At 55.7% G+C, this 20,326-nt stretch overlaps 1 protein-coding gene across 1 annotated transcript; it reads left to right on the top strand.

Annotated features, from left to right (window-relative positions):
• Positions 1–912: 912 nt before the first annotated feature.
• Positions 913–20,326, top strand: LOC140912332 (serine protease 53). Its single transcript, XM_073346561.1, has 18 exons — positions 913–955; positions 7,024–7,050; positions 8,904–9,072; positions 10,470–10,750; positions 10,872–11,038; positions 11,422–11,638; positions 11,770–11,920; positions 12,283–12,542; positions 12,689–12,852; positions 13,680–13,911; positions 14,254–14,313; positions 15,421–15,480; positions 16,589–16,614; positions 17,237–17,270; positions 18,017–18,073; positions 18,832–18,888; positions 19,357–19,413; positions 20,283–20,326. The coding sequence occupies exons 1-18, from the start codon at positions 913–915 to the stop codon at positions 20,324–20,326; spliced, it is 2,106 nt and encodes a 701-aa protein (XP_073202662.1).

Raw genomic sequence — 20,326 nt, 5'->3', positions numbered from 1 at the left:
CTAGATGACCTCCAGAGCTCCCTTCCAACTCTGATATTCTATGATTCTAATCAACATCGTGATTTAATTATTAATAATGAACATGATTAATAAAGTGGAATCTTTCACAAAGCGCGGTGACGTTTCAAAAAAGGAATCAGATAGGCTGAATGAAATGTGAATCTTTAACCCAGAGAGATTTCAACAAATATCAGTTAAAATTAACCTAGAGAGATTTTTCTCCCAAGTGTTTTCTCCCAAGTTTTCTTTGAGACAAATGTGTGTGGAGGGAGGGAAATCACCCAGTCTAAATAAAAGCTGAATATTAAACTCAGAAAGAACTGATCCTGAGTTTGCATTGTGAATTGGAGTTAATTGTGTGTTTTAAAAGGTGTCAAGGTGTCGCAATAAAATCTAAGTCTTTAACACAGAGATATTTTATCTCCTGAGTATATTGGACATTTGAGTTAAATAGAGATGCCCCAAAACAGATAGAAGAGTTTTACACTGTCTGAATAAGAACTCCTTCCCCTTCTGGGTTAATCCAGCCTCAATTCCTGGCTGTCCTCATCTCAAAATCCTCCCGGATCCCCAGTCATCCATAGAGTCTTCTAGGGTAGCCAAGATCTGAATTTCTAATGGCCAGAAATGGACACAGTTTCTAGATCCATTAGAAAAGCCTCAAGGAAGGGGCAGAAGGCCCCTGTGTTTGTGATTCTGGTGCAGCTCAGCAAGGAGGAGTCACAAGCCTGTGGGGCAGAGAAAACCCTAATGAAGTAGCAATGAGTAACCCATTTGCACACGCACGCCTCATTGTGTAATTCTGGCAAGGTGCATGCAGGCGGGACGACCTGGGGCGGCAGGTGCGAGGTGTATTTAAACTGTACCTCGGAGGAAGGTACAGGAGGATCACAGGAGATCGGCCCACGGAGGATGGAATCTCTCAGCCTTCGGCAACTGCTGCTGATCGGGATCTGTGAGTCACGGGACAGGAGGGAAATCTGGCTGTGGGATGGGGTTGGTGCAGTTTGGAAGTGGCTTGCCATTGTGGTGTGGCGAGACTGATTTAGGCACCGAGCTGCTGTGTCGATGGGGATGGTGACAGGACCTGCAAACCCGGAGCTGGGGATAGAACCCAGGAGTCCTGGCTCCCAGCCCCTCCTGCTCTAACCCACTAGACCCCACTCCCCTTTCAGAACCAGAGAGTCCTGAATCCCAGCCCCCCAGCCCCATGCTCCAACTACTGCGCCCCACTCCCCTCCCAGAGCTGGAGAGAGAACCCAGGAGTGTAAAGTGCCTTGATCCAGACTCCCAGTCCTGCTAACACCTCCTGCGCGGGATGAATCCAGCCTCTGCTCTCCTCACCCAGCAACAAAGAAGGAACACTGAGTAGGAGCAGGGAGCAGCTAACAGCTGTCCCTAGGGATGAGTGAGACCCACTCTTGGGGAAAGAGAAAAGGCCAGGCTGGGTCAGCACGGGACAGTGCTGGGTATTTGCTCAGGGCTTTTGTTTACATTTGGGGTTGGAGCGGAGCTGTATTGTAGGGGAAATCCTCATTTCCGTGAACAGGAAGCTTCCCTGTTTGTTTGCCATTTCTGCGTAAGAGTATAAAGTTCCCTCAATGGTTTGCTCCAAATTAGTGCTCAGCTCAGGGCAGGGTTGCAAGACAGCTTCCAATGCACCGGGCACCAGATTCCCTGGTGCACGGGCAAAACTGGAGTGGCTGGGATATCATGACTCCAGGCATCCCACCACACTCCTCCCAGAGGTAGGGATAGAACCCAGGAAACCTGGCTCCCAGACACCCAGCTCTAACCGCTAGACCGCACTCCCCTCCCAGAGCCAGGGTTAGAACCCAGCAGTCCTGGCTCCTAACCCACCAAATCCCACTCCCCTCCCCGAGCCAGGGAAAGAACCCAGGAGTCCTGGCTCCTAGAGCACAGCCAGCTCCCGCTTTAATTCTGGGGTACTCCACTCCCAAATCCACATCAAACAGCACCCCACATTCCAGCCTTCTCTGCCCTCTTCCTGGGAGCTCCTCAGGCCCCCGACTCTTCAACATCGACCACTCCAAGAAATCCCAGCGCCTTTACTCTGGGTCCCACTTGGCTCCTGGTCCATCTCCGAGCCCTGCCGGGGGCTCACCTCATCTCCCACTGCCTTAGTGCCCCCTCGGTCTCAGCTCGGCCCTGAGTCCACTTTTAGGCCTGACCTGCTGCTGTGAGATGCCCCATCTCCTGGAGTCTTTGTCTTCTAACTGTCCCTAGCCTATTTGTCAGAGGGTGGAGATGAGATCACTTGATCATTACTGTAAGGTTCACGCCCTCTGGGGCACCTGGCATTGGCCACTGTCGGCAGACAGGATACTAGGCTAGATGGACCTTTGGTCTGACCCAGTAGGGCCATTCTTATGTTCTTATGTTCCCGCCCCGGGTTTCCCAGGCTCCCTTCCCACCCCCACCCTCCTTCCTTAGGGCTTCTTGCTGGGACTCAGCCTCATGCCTCCACAGGTCTTCTTGGCTCTTATCGCACAGCACGGCCTCCCTGCCAGCTCCCCACCGCAGGGGCTGTGGCAGGAGCCTTCCCCTTCCTGCAAATCGTCTCCACAGCCCCCGCAAATCTGCCTCCAGCCCCACCCCTGCCACCTTAGGCTTCATCATCACTGCCTCTAGCCCCGTCCTGGCTCTGGTTCTGGCTCCAGGCTTCCAAGTCCCAGCTGCCTCCTGGGATCACGCGATCTCCTCACGCGATCTCCTCCTTGGTCCCTTTTCCCATGGCCCTGAGCTCCCTCCTTTATGAAAACTCATCCCGCCCCAGCCCCAGTTCTAGCACCCTCGCCAGCAGCCTAATGCGACTCCAGTTCCTGTTAATGATGGATGGATTCATAGCTTCCCAAACCATTGTGATCATCTTGTCTGACCTCCCTGGAGAACACAGGCCAGAGGCCTGCCCCCGAATAATTCCTAGAGCAGATCTCTTGGAGAAACAGCCAATCTTGATTCAAAAAAATGTAACAATGGAGAATCCACCACGACCCTGGGTAAATTGTTCCTATGGTTAATTACTCTCCCCATTAAAAATGTACACCTTATTTCCAGTCTGAATTTACCTAGCTTCAGCTTCCAGCCAGTGGATCGTGTTAGACTTTTCTCTGCTAGACTGAAGAACCCATTATCAAATATTTGTTCTCCGTGTAGGTACATGGGATCAAGTCCCCCCTGAAACCTTCTCTTTGCTAAACTTAATAGTTACAGCCTTAGTTACAGCCTCTTGTAACTTTTCCAGCTGCACCCGGGGCTTAAACAATGGCTCTGATCCACGTCCAAACTGACCTCCTCTGCTCAGCATCGATCTCAGCTGGTGCCCAGCACCCACAAGGCTAATCAGGGTAAAGGTTGGATCTCCAAGCTGATGAGCCAAAGAAAGTTGTTTGCTCATGCAGCCACACTGGGGCTTTCCTGGCCACCAGAATGCACGCAGCCAGGTGGTTGGAGATGACATGCTGTGGCTAGTATATCTGAGTATTTCCCGAGTGCTAAGAGTTTCAGTCCTAACCTTGGAAGCTTTCTGAGAACTTGGTGTTATGTACATGGGTGGTTCTCAACCTTTATTCATTTGCGGACCCCTAAAAAGTGTCAAAGGGAGCTTAGGAAATCGATTGTCTGCGTAGAGTTGAATTCGGTTCAGTCAGTTTAAGTCTGTGTGGACCCCTTAGACATAGTCTGCCAGCCCCTTGGGGATCTGCAGATTACATCTTGAGAACCACTGATGTATATTACTCGCATTCATAGATTCCACACCACTAGATCCTAGAGTCTGATGTCTACACGACTGTGGTAAGTCGACCTGCACCACGCAATTCCAGCTACGTGAATAATGTAGCTGGAGTTGACATACCTTAGGTCGAGTTACCACGGGGTCTACACTGCTGGGGGTCGACGGGAGAAACTCTCCCATCGACTTACCTTACTCTTCTCGTTGGGGATGGAGTATAGGGGTCGACTGGAGAGCCATCTGCTGTCAGTTTGGTGGGTCTTCACTAGACCCGCTAAATGGACTGCCGGTGGATCGATCTCAGAGCGTCGATCCCGGCTGTAGTGTAGATGTAGCCTGACAGTAGGACTTGTGTGCTTGAACTACAGCAGATCTCTCAGGAAAACATCCAATCTTGATTTACAAATAGTCAGGGATGGAGAATCCCCCCTTTGTAAATTATTCCAATGATTAAATTCCCTTTGCTGTTAAAAATTTGCACCTTATTTCCAATCTGAATTTGTCTGGCTTCAACTTCCAGCTGTTGGATCCTGTTAGACCTTTCTCTGCTCAACTGAAGGGCCCATTATCAAATATTTGCTCCCCATGTAAGTCATTATAGACAGTGACCAAGTCAGCTCTTAACGGTCCCTTTGTTAAAGCTAAATAGATTGAGCTCCTCGGACATCTCACTATGAGGCAGGTTTTCCCATCCTTTAATCATTATCACAGCTCTTCTCTGCACCCTCCCCAAAGTTATCAGCATCCTTATCTAACATCATTCTGCAGAGACTTGTTTGGGGGAGTTTTGCCAAAGTTTCTGCTTTGAGAAATGCTCTTTCAAGGTGTTCTCACATCCATGTGCAGACTTCGATTCTATGTCGCAATCATTTCCCTGGAAAGGCATATTAATTAAATCGTGGAGAGAGGCAAGATTCTGAGAAGCATGACTCAGGTGCCTTGCCCTTGGACTGAGTTGGATCCAAAAAAGAGCACATGCAATTCTCTGCAACGACAGCACGAGCAAGGGGGCCGATCGTGACGAAAACGTTTCCAGGGTCTGACAAGTCCTTTGGAACACCGTTTTCCAAGGAACTACAGCTCGGGGAGGGGTGAAATCAATCAGGACTGTCCTTGGGTTTGTGTAGATTGGATGAGTTCTCACAGACAGCTGGAGCCTGCTCTGGGGGTTGACTTTTCCATGATCAACTGAAGTTGCTGCTTTGATTGAGGACAGGATCCTGGTCAATAGCAACTGTACGCAAGTCCTTAGACTAGGACTGTCTGTTAGGACTACCTGGCCTGGCGTTAAGCAACTTGCTTGCTCATGCTTGGCATTTCTCAGAATTTTGAAATATCAACTCTGAAACCAGAACCTTTGGCCTCCAGGCAACATTACCAAAAATAGCCTTTGCGGAGGGCAGGACTCAGGCTCAAAGCCTGTGCGTGCTGAAGTTTACCATCACAACTAGTCACCAAATCCTGCTGGGCACATAAAGATTTTTTCTCCCCCGGCTCCTTGCTTGGCGTCCAGCCACACTGGAGAGCTAACATTGAGCCTGGATAACTTCATCACTCTCGCTTCCCCAAAGGGGGTAGGAGCTGAGATCCAAACTTAGCGGGGGAGATCAGTTTTGAGGTCGATGAGAGCCATCGTTTCATCGATAGGCGCGCACAAACAAAGTGGTAAGAGCTGGAAGTGGTGGCTGTCGTGTGATTTTTAGGGGGCCATATTTCGGGCTGACCTCAAATACCCCACCGTGCAGCCTCGTGAGGTGCCGCAGTTTTCAAGACAGTCGGAGTCTGTTTGTGGATACGGGAGAACTTGGAATAATTGGCCTCAGTCTTCATGATAGTGCCCGATTAGAATTGCTTTGCTGATGCATCAGAGGATTGCACTCGAGTGAAACTCAAGCGGGCAGCCAGCTGGGTGTGCAGGCTGTGGGGAGCACAAACTAGGGAGGTGGGAGGGGGGGCGTGACAGTCCGTCACCCCTGTGCAGTTCATAGCACACGGGGATCCGACAGGCCAAGGACAAGCTGCTGCCTGTAGGGGATTTGAAGGTGGAGTGGTCCCACTCCCATGCTCCAGGGCAGAAAGGAACTGCCTGTGAGCAGGAACAGGAAGGAAGATCTTCCTCTCGGTCAAACACCATGTCACAAGAGAGGCTGGGCAATGCTGAGTGGGGACATGGCAACTTCCTCTGATCCAGCCCTGCTCACTGCTGGAGCGGGCAGGATACAGCATTAGATGGGCCCACGGAAATTGAGCACCGTGCCCCCTGGACGGCACCCACATGAGGCAGCCAGAGCGAACTGGTCTCATGGCTCAGGCCAGGAGATAAGAGCTTCCTAGAGGGGAGTCCAAATGGGACCGAGCCGGGCAAGGTGCAGTCGCTGTTCACATTAACGCTCCACCCACCGCTATTGAGCCCCCCATTGCCTGCAGCGCTGCTCCCCCTAGTGCCGCACTGGGGGGCAACAGCGAGGGGAGAGTGCCCCCTACTGAGCCCCCCACCCCCCCCCGCTGTGTGCAGGACAGCGCCCCCTAGTGTCTCTCTGGGACATTGGTGCCAGCACTGACTGCCAGAGGGGAGCACTCCCGACCGAGCCCTGCCCGACTCCCTGCAGCACAGTGCCCCCTAGTGGTGCACTGGGGCATTGACGCCAGCACTGACTGCCCGGGGAGAGCGCCCCCTAGCGCACAGCCCTGTGTGTTTGTAAGCCCCAAACCAATATTTGCTTGTTTGTTTTTAAAAAAGAGTTTCCTTTTCTTTCACCGAGGTGATTTTGTTGGGTTTTTAGCCATTTTATATCCCCCCATCCCCTTAGGTGTCCTTGGGCTTTCAACCCTTTTCTTTTTTAGTCTATTGCCTTTTTATCCTCTGAGAACTGCAAATAGAACCCAGGCGTCCTGCTGACTCCCTTCCCCTGCTCTAACCCACCAGACCCACTCCCCCACCCCCCGGAGCGAGAGATAGAACCCAGGAGTCCTGACTCCCAGCCCCGCATGCTCTAACCCACTAGTCCCCGCTGTCCTCCCAGAGCCAGGGGTGGAACCCAGGAGTCCTGGCTCCCAACCCCTCATTTTCTAACCCATGAGCTCTAGTCCACAGACAATGATGCCTCAGAGATGTAAGTTCTCCCTGCTAAGTCCACTGGGTATCCTGGGTCCGGGCTGCCCTGGAGTCAGATACTGGGTCCTACTGAGCCAGCACATCCCTCCAGATGAAATCATCCCCCAGAGGCTACCGACACAGGCTCCTCACCCTTGTTTTCTCTCCCTTACAGGCCTCCAGCAAGGAGCAGTAGCAACAGGTAGGAAGCCCAACATCTCTCTGATCTGGGCTTGTGGGAATTTGGCTGCCCTCCTCCAGGCTCCTGAGCGGCTGGTTCCATCTGCCCCCGGAGCTGTGGCGGCTGGGGAGCAGGAATGGCGGCTCTGGAAAGGAGGATTTTTGCATTTCACGATGGGCTTCTGCAAATGAGTCAATGCCCAGCGCACTGGTCTGAAATCCACCAGAGGAAAGTCAATAAGGGCAAACGCAAAGCGCAGCACGTAGGAAGGGAAAGTCAGACGCACAGCTACAAAATGGGGGAATAACTGGCGAGGTGCAGTGCTGCTGGAAAGTCTTCGGGGCTTATAGCAGATCACAGAGAGAATATGAGTCAACAATGCGATGCAGTGGAAAGAAAGGCGAATATCAGTCTGGGGTGTATGAGCAGGAGCGTCATATGGAAGACCCGGGAGGTCATTGTCCCCCTCTACTCAGCACTGGTGAGGTCTCAGCTGGAGGGCTGTGTCCAGTTCTGAGTACCGCACTCTCAGGAAGATGTGGACAAATTGGAGAGGAGGGATGGCTCGGTGGTTTGAGCATTGGCCTGCTAAATCCAGGGTTGTGAGTTCAATCCTTGAGGGGGCCATTTAGGGATCTGGGACAAAAATTGGGGAATTGGTCCTGCTTTGAGCAGGGGGTTGGACTAGATGACCTCCTGAGGTCCCTTCCAACTCTGATATTCTAGCTTTCTATGAGAGAGTCCAGAGGGGAGCAAAAAAGTTTAGCCCACCTGAGCTATGAGGAAAGGTTAAAAAAGCCAGGTGTGTTTAGTCTTGAGAAAAGAAGAGTAAGGGGGGGATCTGATAACCATCTTCAAATATGTTAAGGGTTTTGGTACAGAGGCTGGTGATCAATTGTTCGCTCCGTCCACTGATAGTAGGACAAGAAGAAATGGGCTTAATCTGCAGCAAGGAAGATTTAGGTTAGAAATTTGAAGAAAACTTTCTAACTCTCAGGGGCATTAAGCTCTGGAATGGGCTTCCAATGGAGGATGTGGAATCCCCATCATTGGAGGTTTCTAAGAACAGGCTGGACAAACATCTGTCAGGGCTGGTCTAGGTTTACTTGGTCCTGCATCAGCACAGGGGGCTGGACTTGATGCCCTCTCATGGTCCCATCCAGCCTGACATTTCCGTGAGTCTAGATTAATAGGATACACAAGTAAAGCCATTGCAACATTTCATAGAATCATAGAATATCAGGGTTGGAAGGGACCTCAGGAGGTCATCTAGTCCAACCCCCTGCTCAAAGCAGGACCAATCCCCAATTTTTGCCCCAGATCCCAAATGGCCCCCTCAAGGACTAAACTCACAACCCTGGGTTTAGCAGGCCAATGCTCAAACCACTGAGCTATCCCTCCCCCCTGGTGGGGGAGGGATGAAGGCTCCAGATTTCCAGGCTGATGGGCAAGGGAGGTTTGGTAAATCATGCAGCAGATGTTGCAGAGACTCTGCAATCCAGCTGCATGGAATTTGCACATGCCACCAGGGATGTAATGACAGTGAGACACACACACAAGGGTATGCAGAATGAGGCGGACACAATCACATCACACACACACAGCCTCCCCATACTTTAACCCACTAGACCCCACTCTCCTCCTGGAGTGAGAGATAAAACCCAGGATTCCATGCCCCTCCCCTCCCTGCGCTAACCCACTAGACCCCACTCACTTCCCAGAGCCAGGATAGAACCCAGGAGTCCTGGATCCCAGGACCCCCTGTTCTAACTCACTAGACCCCACTCCTCTCCTGGAATGACCAGTTCCCTCTGTTTTCTTCCACATGTGGGGTAGGATTATTGAGTGATAACTATTTCCCCCACTTTCTACAGGACCAGTCTGTGGCCAGCAGAGAATCTTTGGCCGGATCGTCGGTGGGGTCAATGCCCGGAGAGGGGAGTGGCCCTGGCAGGCCAGCCTGCAGCTCCGCGGGGAGCACATGTGTGGAGGGACCCTGATTGGTGACAAATGGGTTCTTTCAGCCGCTCACTGCTTTATTGGGTGAGTCTAGAACCTCAGGACTCGAATCTTGGGGAAAGAAGTCTGCATGGCCTCTAGAACAGGGTAGCTAGGACTGTGTGTGTCATCTAGCACTGGGAGTGCAGGGCTGCTCATCTAGAGCCATGGGCACGAGAACTCTCAGTCTAGAACAGTGCACACATCATCCAGAGGCAGAGTGCTGTTCTAGAACCCAGCATGGTCTCCAGTACAACATCCTGAGACTTGAAAGATCAGAGATGATGAAATCTAGAGCATCTGCAACATCTAGATAGGTATTCAGGATCTAGAGTACAGAGCAGTTAGTCCAAAACCATGCACAGCATCTATAATGAGCCTAGAGCTGGGCATGTAAACTGTGTGCACCAACCACAGTTGAGGATCTAGATATGTATGCACGATCTGGAAAGAATGGAGACCTAAATCTAGAAAGGTGTCTACCATCAAGAGCAGTGAATCTAGAGCTTCATGCAGCATCTAGAACAAACATAGAGGCAGGAAACTAAAACAATATGTACAAACCAGAGCAAAGAACCTCATGCTGTATACAACATCTGGAATTAGTCTAAACCCACAATTGTATAGTTGTATGTACTGTCTAGAACTGGTCTAGAACCATGAATGTAGAACTGTTTTGCAGGCACCATCTAGAACAAACCTAGACCCACTAATCTAGAGCTGCAATCCAGAGTGAGTCTAGAGCCATGCACTTAAAAAGATGACCACCACCAAGAGACAAATAACCTCAGAACAGGGAATCTAGAATCAGCAAGATCCATTAACCTAGAACCAAGTGCACCACCAAGAGCCAGGAAGCAATCTATATATATAGAGAGAGAGAGAGAGACAAGATGGCCAGTGTCAGTTTGGTGGGTCCTGCACTTTTCTTGGCAGGGGGCTAACCTGCCACCTCTTGCCCCTGCTCTTGGGGCCTGGGAAGGTAGTAAAGGAGGGAAGCAGGAGAGGGGTCTGGGTTGGCTCCTCACTCTGAGCCCCAGCCCCTCTCAACCCCTGCGGGTTCTCACCCTCTTCCCCCTTGGGTGGGGTAACTTTGGTCCTTAGACGCTGGGGGAGGGAGTCTCCCTCCCCTGGTGGGGCAGGGTCTCCCTTACTTTGGTCCTCTGATCTTTCAAGTCTTACAGCACACCTCCAGGCTCCAGTCCTCTCTCCTTTTCCCTGACTGCCTGAAGCGGGGGGGGAGGGGTTATTAGGTTCCTGACAAGGCCTTAATTGACGGCAGGTGCTTCAATTAACCTGTAGCCACCCTCCCTAGGGAACCACACCTTAATTAGCCTTAATTAGCTTATATGTTTCTCCTTCAGCACACATACGCATACACAATCTAGGACAAGTCTAGAACTCAGCCTGGTAATGACACCCAGGCCCTTATCCCCCTGCAGGAAGGACACGACCAAGGACTCATCCTCCTGGAACGTGGTACTGGGGCGTCTGAAGCTGAGAGGTGGCCGTCTGCCGGGCATAGTGCGGAACGTGTCCGAGATCATCACCCACGAGAAGTACAAAGACTTCACTAAGGGCTTGGACATTGCCCTGCTGAGGCTGGCTGAGCCCGTCCCTTTCAGCCGTGATGTAGCCCCCATCTGCCTGCCTTACGCCAACCACCAATTCGCCTTCGGGTCCCAGTGCTGGGCCACCGGCTGGGGCAGGGTGAAGGAGGACAGTGAGTGAGAGGGGAGAGCTCCTGGCAAAGATGGAGACATCTAGTCCCCCGTCCCTTTCCCCGCTCCGGGGTATGCTCATTCCTGACAGGGCACTCACCCGTTTTCTTTCTCTCCCTGCAGTGACCCTCCCACCTCCCAAGCCTCTCAAGAAGGTGGGGCTGGACTTGCTCAGTGCAGAGACCTGCAACTGCATCCACAATAATCTGCGCCAGAAGGAGCTCGCCAGCCCCGCCGGGCCAGGGCTGATCTGTGCCGGGTATCAGAAAGGGGGCGTGGGGCCTTGCCAGGTGAGAGTGAAAGGGGGGTGCCAGGTGGGGGAAAGGCAGAGGGGCTGGGCTGAGGGGTTGGAGAGAAAGAAGGGGAGGGATAGCTCAGTGGTTTGAGCATTGGCCTGCTAAATCCAGGGTTGTGAGTTCAATCCTTGAGAAGGCCATTTAGAGATCGGGGCAAAAATTGGGGATTGGTCCTGCTTTGAGCAGGGGGTTGGACTAGATGACCTCCTGAGGTCCCTTCCAACCGTGATATTCCATGATTCTATGATTCTAAGGGGAAGCAGATGGGTTGTGGGAGGGGAACAGAGGGGCTGCCCCTAGTTTGGATGGGGGTAGAGAGGGCAAAGGGATCACACCTTGCTCCCCAGCCCTGAATGTCCATGCCCATCCCTCCCCAGGGTGATTCCGGGGGGCCGGTGGCCTGCTTCGAGGACGGGACATGGTTCCAGGCCGGGATCCTGAGCTTCTCAGTGGGCTGTGCCCGGCCCCACAGCCCCATCCTGCTGACCGAGGTCACTGCCTACACCGACTGGATCCAGAACCAGACAGAGGGAGCCTCCTTCGCTGTCCAGACTGCGCCGCCCCCTGTCAGCAGTGACCATGAAAAGTGCAGAGGTGCGGCCAGTGGGGAATGGGACATGGGGCCTTTCCCCTCTCGGGGGTGCTGGTTCTGATCCAGCCCCAGGGAGGGGGAATGGCTGGCTGTGAGGGGCAGGTGATAGGCTACTGACTTCTAATCTCTCCAGGTTGTGGGAAGCTGAACGGATCCGAGCTGAGTGTCACTGCCAAGGGGCCTTGGCCCTGGTACGTGAGCCTACAATATAGGGGGCAGCACGTCTGCGGGGGAGCGCTGATCTCTGAGAGCCGGGTGCTGGCGGCCGCTCACTGCTTCATCGGGTGAGTGAGGGGCATGAGGTGGGGGTGTCCCAGCAGGGGTTGGGGGGGGAGGGAGAGGTGTCATGCACATCAGGGTATCCATGCCTCTATCAGAGATGAATGACTGTCTGTAATGTGTGCCCTCCCCAGCTCCCCTCTGGACCCCAGAGATAGAACCCAGGAGTCCTGACCCCCCATCCCCCTCTGCTCTAAGCACTAGACCCCACTCCTCTTCCAGAGCCAGGGATAGAACCCAGAAGTCCTGACCCCCATCCCCTTCTGACCCCACTCCCTTGCCAGTGCCGTGGATCGAACTCCAAACTCCTGACTCCCAGCTCCTTGCCCTGACCGATTAGTAACCCCCTCCGGGGGCTGTGTTGCAGGCGGCAAAACCCCAGAGCCTGGAAGGTGCTCCTGGGTGAACGGCGGGAGGGGGAAGAGCCACGCTGGCAAGAAGAGAGGGGCCTTCGGAAGCTCATCCTCCATGCAGCCTACGTGAATGTGAAGACGGGATTTGACATCGCACTGCTGAGGCTCGCCAAGCCAGTGGTGTTTGGGGAGAACATCTGGGCTGTCTGCGTCCCCTACAAGACACACCGATTTCAGCTCGGCGGCACCTGCTGGGTCAGGGGACGGGAGAATGGTATGTGGGACATGGGGGCCTTTCCCCTCTAGGGGCACCGACTTCGATCTGGCCCCCAGGCGGTCAGTGGCTGGCTCAAGGGGCAGAGGGTAGGATAAGGGGTAGGGCTTGGTAACTGCCAACACAATGTCTCTGTGTTTTTATAGATCGGGCTCCCCTACCGCAGCTACTACAGGGCATGGAGGTGGATCTCATGGGACCTGTCGCCTGTAACTGCACCTACAACCAGTCCGGCTCCGCTGGCGAGGCAGTGTCCATCCTCCCAAACATGCTTTGCGCTGCTCAACAGGAGAAGAGCACCAGCTGTGAGGTGAGTGAGCCATCCTCGGCACAGCATGGCCCCCGGGTCTTCAGAACATCTGGGCAGCCACAACAGCTGGCTCTGAAGGACTGATCTCCATGGCTCTGTCAAGGGAGACATTCCCCCATTTTCCACCCAAAGGCCTGGTTCTGGCAGGCCTTCCGTCCCCGTCCCCGTCCCCCGCATCTCACCCCTGCCCCATTTGCTTATCAGATGCTCTGGATGTTCAGGGTGCTGATCACTTGAATCTAGATGCTGGCTCCTCTGGAGCTGTCCATGGTGCTGAAGTGTCCAATCCTCTGGGGCTGAACCATCCAGCATTCAGTGGGGCAGGTACCCAGCAGTACATGGGGCTTATGGCACTGTCCATGGTACTGAGATTTTCTATTGGCCATTGCTGAGCTACATGCTTTTGGGTCAGGCAGGTTTTCCACACACCCTTGTTCCTCTAGAGCTGTCCATGGTACTAATGTGTCCTATTTTTGCCCAGGGCTGAACCAGCCGGTGTTCGGTAAGGCATGGATCCAGTATGTCCTGGTTCTCCAGGGTGACCTGTCCTATTGTCTGTGGGTAGTCCATCCTGCCTTGGGTTGGACATTGATGTAGCACACCACAGCTCTCCACGGTGCAGAGATGGTCTGTGCAATCTCTGACCCACTGTGCACTGGGGTAGCTCATGGTCATTCTTGGAGGAGGACTGTTCCACTAAATTTCCTGGACAACTCCTCATGCAGCCATGCCCTTGGGAAGACCCAGAATATCCACTGTCCAACAGGCCCTGAGAACCCACCCAGTCTGGAGTTCATGCAGTTGTCCCTTTGCTCGTGACTTTCCAGGGCGATGATGGGGGGCCTCTGATTTGCAATGAGAAGGGCACCTGGTACCTGACTGGCCTCTCCAGCTTTCGCAATGGCTGCGGGAGGAAGAGCCAGCCCGGGGTATACACAGAAGTTAGCGCATATGAGGAATGGATCTTGGACATCACGCGGGATGGTTACTTTGCCAAGCAGCCCATGCCACTTCCAGAGGTCCTAGAAGAGGACAGATGCCCAGTGAAGCCTACTCCAAGTAAGGGGAGATCCAGACAGCAAGCTCAGTTTCTTTGGGCGCCCATGCTAAGAAGACTGGGGCTAGGTCAATGCTTGGATGGGGGACCAGAAAGGAAAAACTGGGTGCTGCACAGGGGGCTACCTGCTCTCTCATTGCAGTTGCGGCTGGCCCCGATGCCCCATAGTGGCATTAGGAGGCCCTGTGCTGTAGGGGTTGGGACAGGAACTCAGTAGTGGGTGGTCTCCCCTGGCAGTCCGTGCTGACCCCAATGCCCCACTGCGACACTAGGGGGCGCTGTGCTGCAGGAAATATTGTGAGTGATTCAGAGACACTCCCTGACTAGGCTTCTCTCTCCTGCAGCTTCCGGTGGAGACGGGGGAAAGCCAGTGACACCCACTGGTGGTACCACGCATGGGGAAGGTGAGTCCCGAAGCATCTGAGGGCACTTTTCCCCTGCCCTGGCAGTCCGAGGGGTGTTCAGAGGTGTGGTCTCGCTGCAAAGCGACCTGCCCCACCCACAATCTGCCTCCCCACCCAGAGCTACCTCCCAGCACCTGGGACAAGCCTTCCACCCTGCCTGCCAAGCACCATAGAATCATAGACTATCAGGGTTGGAAGGGACCTCAGGAGGTCATCTAGTCCAACCCCCTGCTCAAAGCAGGACCGATCCCCAATTTTTGCCCTAGATCCCTAAATGGCCCCCTCAAGGATTGAACTCACAACCCTGGGTTTAGCAGGCCAATGCTCAAACCACTGAGCTATCCCTCCCCCGAAGCCATCCAGAGCCCAGCCCCGCCTCCACCCGCTGCTCCGGTGTGGCACTAGGGGGCACCGCACTGCGGGAAGCAGAGCAAAGGCTCAGTAGGGGGCGCTGTCCTCCGGCAGTCAGGGCTGACCCCAGTGCAGTGTTGGGGGGCGCTGTGCTGCAGGGAACAATGTTGGGGACGCCCAGACACTTACTGACTATGCCTTTCTCTCCTGCAACTTCCGGTGGAGAGGGGGAAAAGCCAGTGACACCCACTGGTGGTACCACGCCTGGGGAAGGTGAGTCCCGAAGCATCCGAGGGCCCTTTTCCCCTGCCCTGGCAGTCCGAGGGGTGTTCAGAAGTGTGGTCTCACTGCACAGTGACCTGCCCCTCCCGCAATCTGCCTCCCCACCCAGAGCTACCTCCCAGCACCTGGGTCACGCCTTCTACCCTGCCTGCCAAGCACCAAGCCATCCAGAGCCCAGCTCCGTCTTCACCCGCTGCTCCGGTGTGACACTGGAGGGTGCCGAGCTGCAGGTGATGGGGCAGGGCCTAGTAGCGGGTGCCCTTCCCTGGCAGGCAGCGCTGGCCCTGATTCCCCAGTGTGGCGGTGGAGGGCGCTGTGCTGTGGGAAGCAGAGTAAAGGCTCAGGAGTGGGGGGTCTCCCCTGGCGGTCAGCGCTGACCCCAATGCCCCACTGCGACACTAGGGGGCGCTGTGCTGCAGGAAATATTGTGGGTGACTCAGAGACACTCCCTGACTAGGCTTCTCTCTCCTGCAGATTCTGGTGGAGAGGGGGAAAAGCCAGTGACACCCACTGGTGGTACCACGCATGGGGAAGGTGAGTCCCCAAGCATCTGAGGGCACTTTTCCCCTGCCCTGGCAGTCCGAGGGGTGTTCAGAGGTGTGGTCTCGCTGCAAAGCAACCTGCCCCACCCACAATCTGCCTCCATACCCAGAGCTACCACCCAGCACCTGGGACAAGCCTTCTACCCTGCCTGCCAAGCACCATAGAATCATAGACTATCAGGGTTGGAAGGGACCTCAGGAGGTCATCTAGTCCAACCCCCTGCTCAAAGCAGGACCGATCCCCAATTTTTGCCCTAGATCCCTAAATGGCCCCCTCAAGGATTGAACTCACAACCCTGGGTTTAGCAAGCCAATGCTCAAACCACTGAGCTATCCCTCCCCCGAAGCCATCCAGAGCCCAGCTCCGCCTCCACCCGCTGCTCCGGTGTGGCACTAGGGGGCACCGCACTGCGGGAAGCAGAGCAAAGGCTCAGTAGGGGGCGCTGTCCTCCGGCAGTCAGGGCTGACCCCAGTGCAGTGTTGCGGGGGCGCTGTGCTGCAGGGAACAATGTTGGGGATGCCCAGACACTTACTGACTATGCCTTTCTCTCCTGCAACTTCCGGTGGAGAGGGGGAAAAGCCAGTGACACCCACTGGTGGTACCACGCCTGGGGAAGGTGAGTCCCGAAGCATCTGAGGGCCCTTTTCCCCTGCCCTGGCAGTCCGAGGGGTGTTCAGAAGTGTGGTCTCACTGCACAGTGACCTGCCCCTCCCGCAATCTGCCTCCCCACCCAGAGCTACCTCCCAGCACCTGGGTCACGCCTTCTACCCTGCCTGCCAAGCACCAAGCCATCCAGAGCCCAGCTCCGTCTTCACCCGCTGCTCCGGTGTGACACTGGAGGGTGCCGAGCTGCAGGTGATGGGGCAGGGCCTAGTAGCGGGTGCCCTTCCCTGGCAGGCAGCGCTGGCCCTGATTCCCCAGTGTGGCGGTGGAGGGCGCTGTGCTGTGGGAAGCAGAGTAAAGGCTCAGGAGTGGGGGGTCTCCCCTGGCGGTCAGCGCTGACCCCAATGCCCCACTGCGACACTAGGGGGCGCTGTGCTGCAGGAAATATTGTGGGTGACTCAGAGACACTCCCTGACTAGGCTTCTCTCTCCTGCAGATTCTGGTGGAGAGGGGGAAAAGCCAGTGACACCCACTGGTGGTACCACGCATGGGGAAGGTGAGTCCCCAAGCATCTGAGGGCACTTTTCCCCTGCCCTGGCAGTCCGAGGGGTGTTCAGAGGTGTGGTCTCGCTGCAAAGCAACCTGCCCCACCCACAATCTGCCTCCATACCCAGAGCTACCACCCAGCACCTGGGACAAGCCTTCTACCCTGCCTGCCAAGCACCATAGAATCATAGACTATCAGGGTTGGAAGGGACCTCAGGAGGTCATCTAGTCCAACCCCCTGCTCAAAGCAGGACCGATCCCCAATTTTTGCCCTAGATCCCTAAATGGCCCCCTCAAGGATTGAACTCACAACCCTGGGTTTAGCAAGCCAATGCTCAAACCACTGAGCTATCCCTCCCCCGAAGCCATCCAGAGCCCAGCTCCGCCTCCACCCGCTGCTCCGGTGTGGCACTAGGGGGCACCGCACTGCGGGAAGCAGAGCAAAGGCTCAGTAGGGGGCGCTGTCCTCCGGCAGTCAGGGCTGACCCCAGTGCAGTGTTGCGGGGGCGCTGTGCTGCAGGGAACAATGTTGGGGATGCCCAGACACTTACTGACTATGCCTTTCTCTCCTGCAACTTCCGGTGGAGAGGGGGAAAAGCCAGTGACACCCACTGGTGCCACAGAAGAGGAAGGTGAGTCGCTAAGCACCTGAGGCCCCTTTCTCACTTTCCAGGCAGTCTAAAGGATACTCAGATGTCTGGTTTCACTGCAGAGCGACCTGACCCTCCTGCATCCAGAGCTACCTCCCAGCTCCTGGGACAGACCTTCCACCCTGCCTGCCACCCACCAAACCATCCAGAGCCCAGCTCTGCCCCCACCAGTCAGTCTGGTGGGGCACTAGGGGGCCCTGAGCTGCAGGGAATGGGGGGCTCAGTAATGGGCGCTCTCCCCTGACAGTCAGTGCTGGCCCTGATGTCCCAGCGTGGTGGTAGGAGGCGCTGTGTAGCTGTTCCCCGGCTGCTGCACCCCAGAGCTGGCTGCATATCGGCGCCAGGCAAGCCATCCCCATCCAACGGCATTATCCAGCTGTTCCCCCGTTGCCCCACCCCAGAGGTGGCTGCATCGCAGCACTGGGCAAGCCATCCCTTTGCAGTGTCACTTTGGGGCAAACCATAGCATGTACTGGGTACTGCGTGGAGCAGAGCAAATCAGTAGGGGACACTCTCCCCTCACCACCAGTGCTGACCCCAGTCCCCCAGTGCAGCACCAGGGGGCGCTGTGCTGCAAGGATTGGGGCAGGTGGCTCAGTTGGGAGCGCTCTCTTCTGGCAGCCAACGCTGACCCCAATGCCCCCGTGCAGTGCTAGGGGGCGCTGTGCTGCAGGGAACAATGTGGGTAACTCAGAGACGCTCCCTGACTATGCCTCTCCCTGCTGCAGGTTCCGGTGGAGAGTGGGAAATTCCAGTGCTACCCGGCTTTGCCAGACGACGAGAAGGTGAGTCCCGCAGTGCCTGAGCCCCGTTTTCCACTCCCCGGGCAGTCCAAGGGGTGTTGAGATGTGTTGTCTCACCACAGGGCGACCTGATCCTCCTGCAATCGGCCTCCCCGACCAGAGCTCCCGCCCAGCTCTTGGGACAAACTTTCCACCCTGCCTGCCAACCACCAAACCATCCACAGCCCAGTTCTGCCGCCACCAGTCACTCTGGTGGGGCACTAGGGGGCCCTGAGCTGCAGGGAATGGGGGGCTCAGTAATGGGCGCTCTCCCCTGACAGTCAGTGCTGGCCCTGATGTCCCAGCGTGGTGGTAGGAGGCGCTGTGTAGCTGTTCCCCGGCTGCTGCACCCCAGAGCTGGCTGCATATCGGCGCCAGGCAAGCCATCCCCATGCAACGGCATTATCCAGCTGTTCCCCCGTTGCCCCACCCCAGAGGTGGCTGCATCGCAGCACTGGGCAAGCCATCCCTTTGCAGTGTCACTTTGGGGCAAACCATAGCATGTACTGGGTACTGCATGGAGCAGAGCAAATCAGTAGGGGACACTCTCCCCTCACCACCGTGCTGACCCCAGTCCCGCAGTGCAGCACCAGGGGGCGCTGTGCTGCAAGGATTGGGGCAGGTGGCTCAGTAGGGAGCGCTCTCTTCTGGCAGCCAATGCTGACCCCAATGCCCCCGTGCAGTGCTAGGGGGCGCTGTGCTGCAGGGAACAATGTGGGTAACTCAGAGACGCTCCCTGACTATGCCTCTCCCTGCTGCAGGTTCCGGTGGAGAGTGGGAAATTCCAGTGCTACCCGGCTTTGCCAGACGACGAGAAGGTGAGTCCTGCAGTGCCTGAGTCCCATTTTTCACTCCCCGGGCAGTCCAAGGGGTGTTGAGATGTGTTGTCTCACCACAGGGCGACCTGATCCTCCTGCAATCGGCCTCCCCGACCAGAGCTCCCGCCCAGCTCTTGGGACAAACTTTCCACCCTGCCTGCCAAGCACCAAACCATCCACAGCCCAGCTCTGCCCCCACCAGTCACTCTGGTGGGGCACTAGGGGGCCCTGAGCTGCAGGGAATGGGGGGCTCAGTAATGGGCACTCTCCCCTGACAGTCAGTGCTGGCCCTGATGTCCCAGTGCAGGACTAGGGGGTGCCGTAGCTGCGGGGAGTGGGGAAGGGGCTCAGTAAGGGGTGCTCGCCCCTCACCACCAATGCTGACCCCCAATGCCACACTGCACTACCAGGGAATAATTTGGGTGACTTAGTGGAGACACTCACTGACTATACCTCTCTTCCCTACAGCTTCCAGTAGCCAGGGGCAGAAGCGAGTGCCACCCGGTTGTGCCAAACGAGGGGCAGGTGAGTCCCCAAATACCCAAGGACACTTTGTCACTCCCCAGGCACCGTAACTGGTGTTCAGAAGCGTGGTCTCGCCGCAGAGCGACCTGACCCTCCTGCAATCTGCCTCCCCACCCAGCTCTTGGGACAAAGCGTCCACCCTGCCTGCCAACCGCCGAGCCGTCCAGAGGCCAGCTCTGCCACCGCCAGCCGCTGTAGCGTGGCACTAGGGGGCGCTGTGCTGCAGGGAGCAAGGCAGGGGCTGAAAAGAGGCGCTGTCCCCTGGCAGTCAGGGGTGGCCCCAGTGCAGCACTAGGGGGCGCTGTGCTGACAACGTCCATTGCAGTGTCTCCGGCACGTTCGTCTTTAATCCAAGAGTTCATTCTGGTGTCCTAGCTGAATCCCTCGCTCTGCCTGCCTCGCTCCCCCCTGCGCTTTCAGCTAGATACCAGGGTCCCCTCCTCTTCCTGTATTAAACTGTGTAGCTCAGTACCCGGCCACCCACCCCAGAGGTGACCGCATCTCAGCACCAGGTGTGCCATCCCTGTGCTGCATTGTGTGCAGCTGTTCCCCAGCTGCCCCGCCCCAGAGCCGGCTGCATCTCCGCGCCGGGTGAGCCATCCCCATGCAACGGCACCCCAGAGCTGGCTGCATCTCCGCGCCGGATGAGCCATCCCCATACAACGGCACCCCAGAGCCGGCTGCATCTCCGCGCCGGGTGAGCCATCCCCATGCAACGGCACCCCAGAGCTGGCTGCATCTCCGCGTCAAGCCAGTGATCCCCGTGCATGCAGCCTCTAAAGTGCTTTGGGATCCACCAAAGCATCATAACCATGGCTAAAGATACCGCATGACCTCACTGCCTGTTGTCTTTCTGGTCACTTTCGCAGATAAAAACTGGAAGGGATACAAGGGAAAGATCCATGTCTATTAG

The sequence above is a fragment of the Lepidochelys kempii genome, chromosome 6 (genome assembly GCF_965140285.1).
Source record: "Lepidochelys kempii isolate rLepKem1 chromosome 6, rLepKem1.hap1, whole genome shotgun sequence".
In the NCBI taxonomy this organism is placed as follows: Eukaryota; Metazoa; Chordata; order Testudines; family Cheloniidae; genus Lepidochelys; species Lepidochelys kempii.
This window is presented reverse-complemented; position numbering and strand designations above follow the sequence as displayed.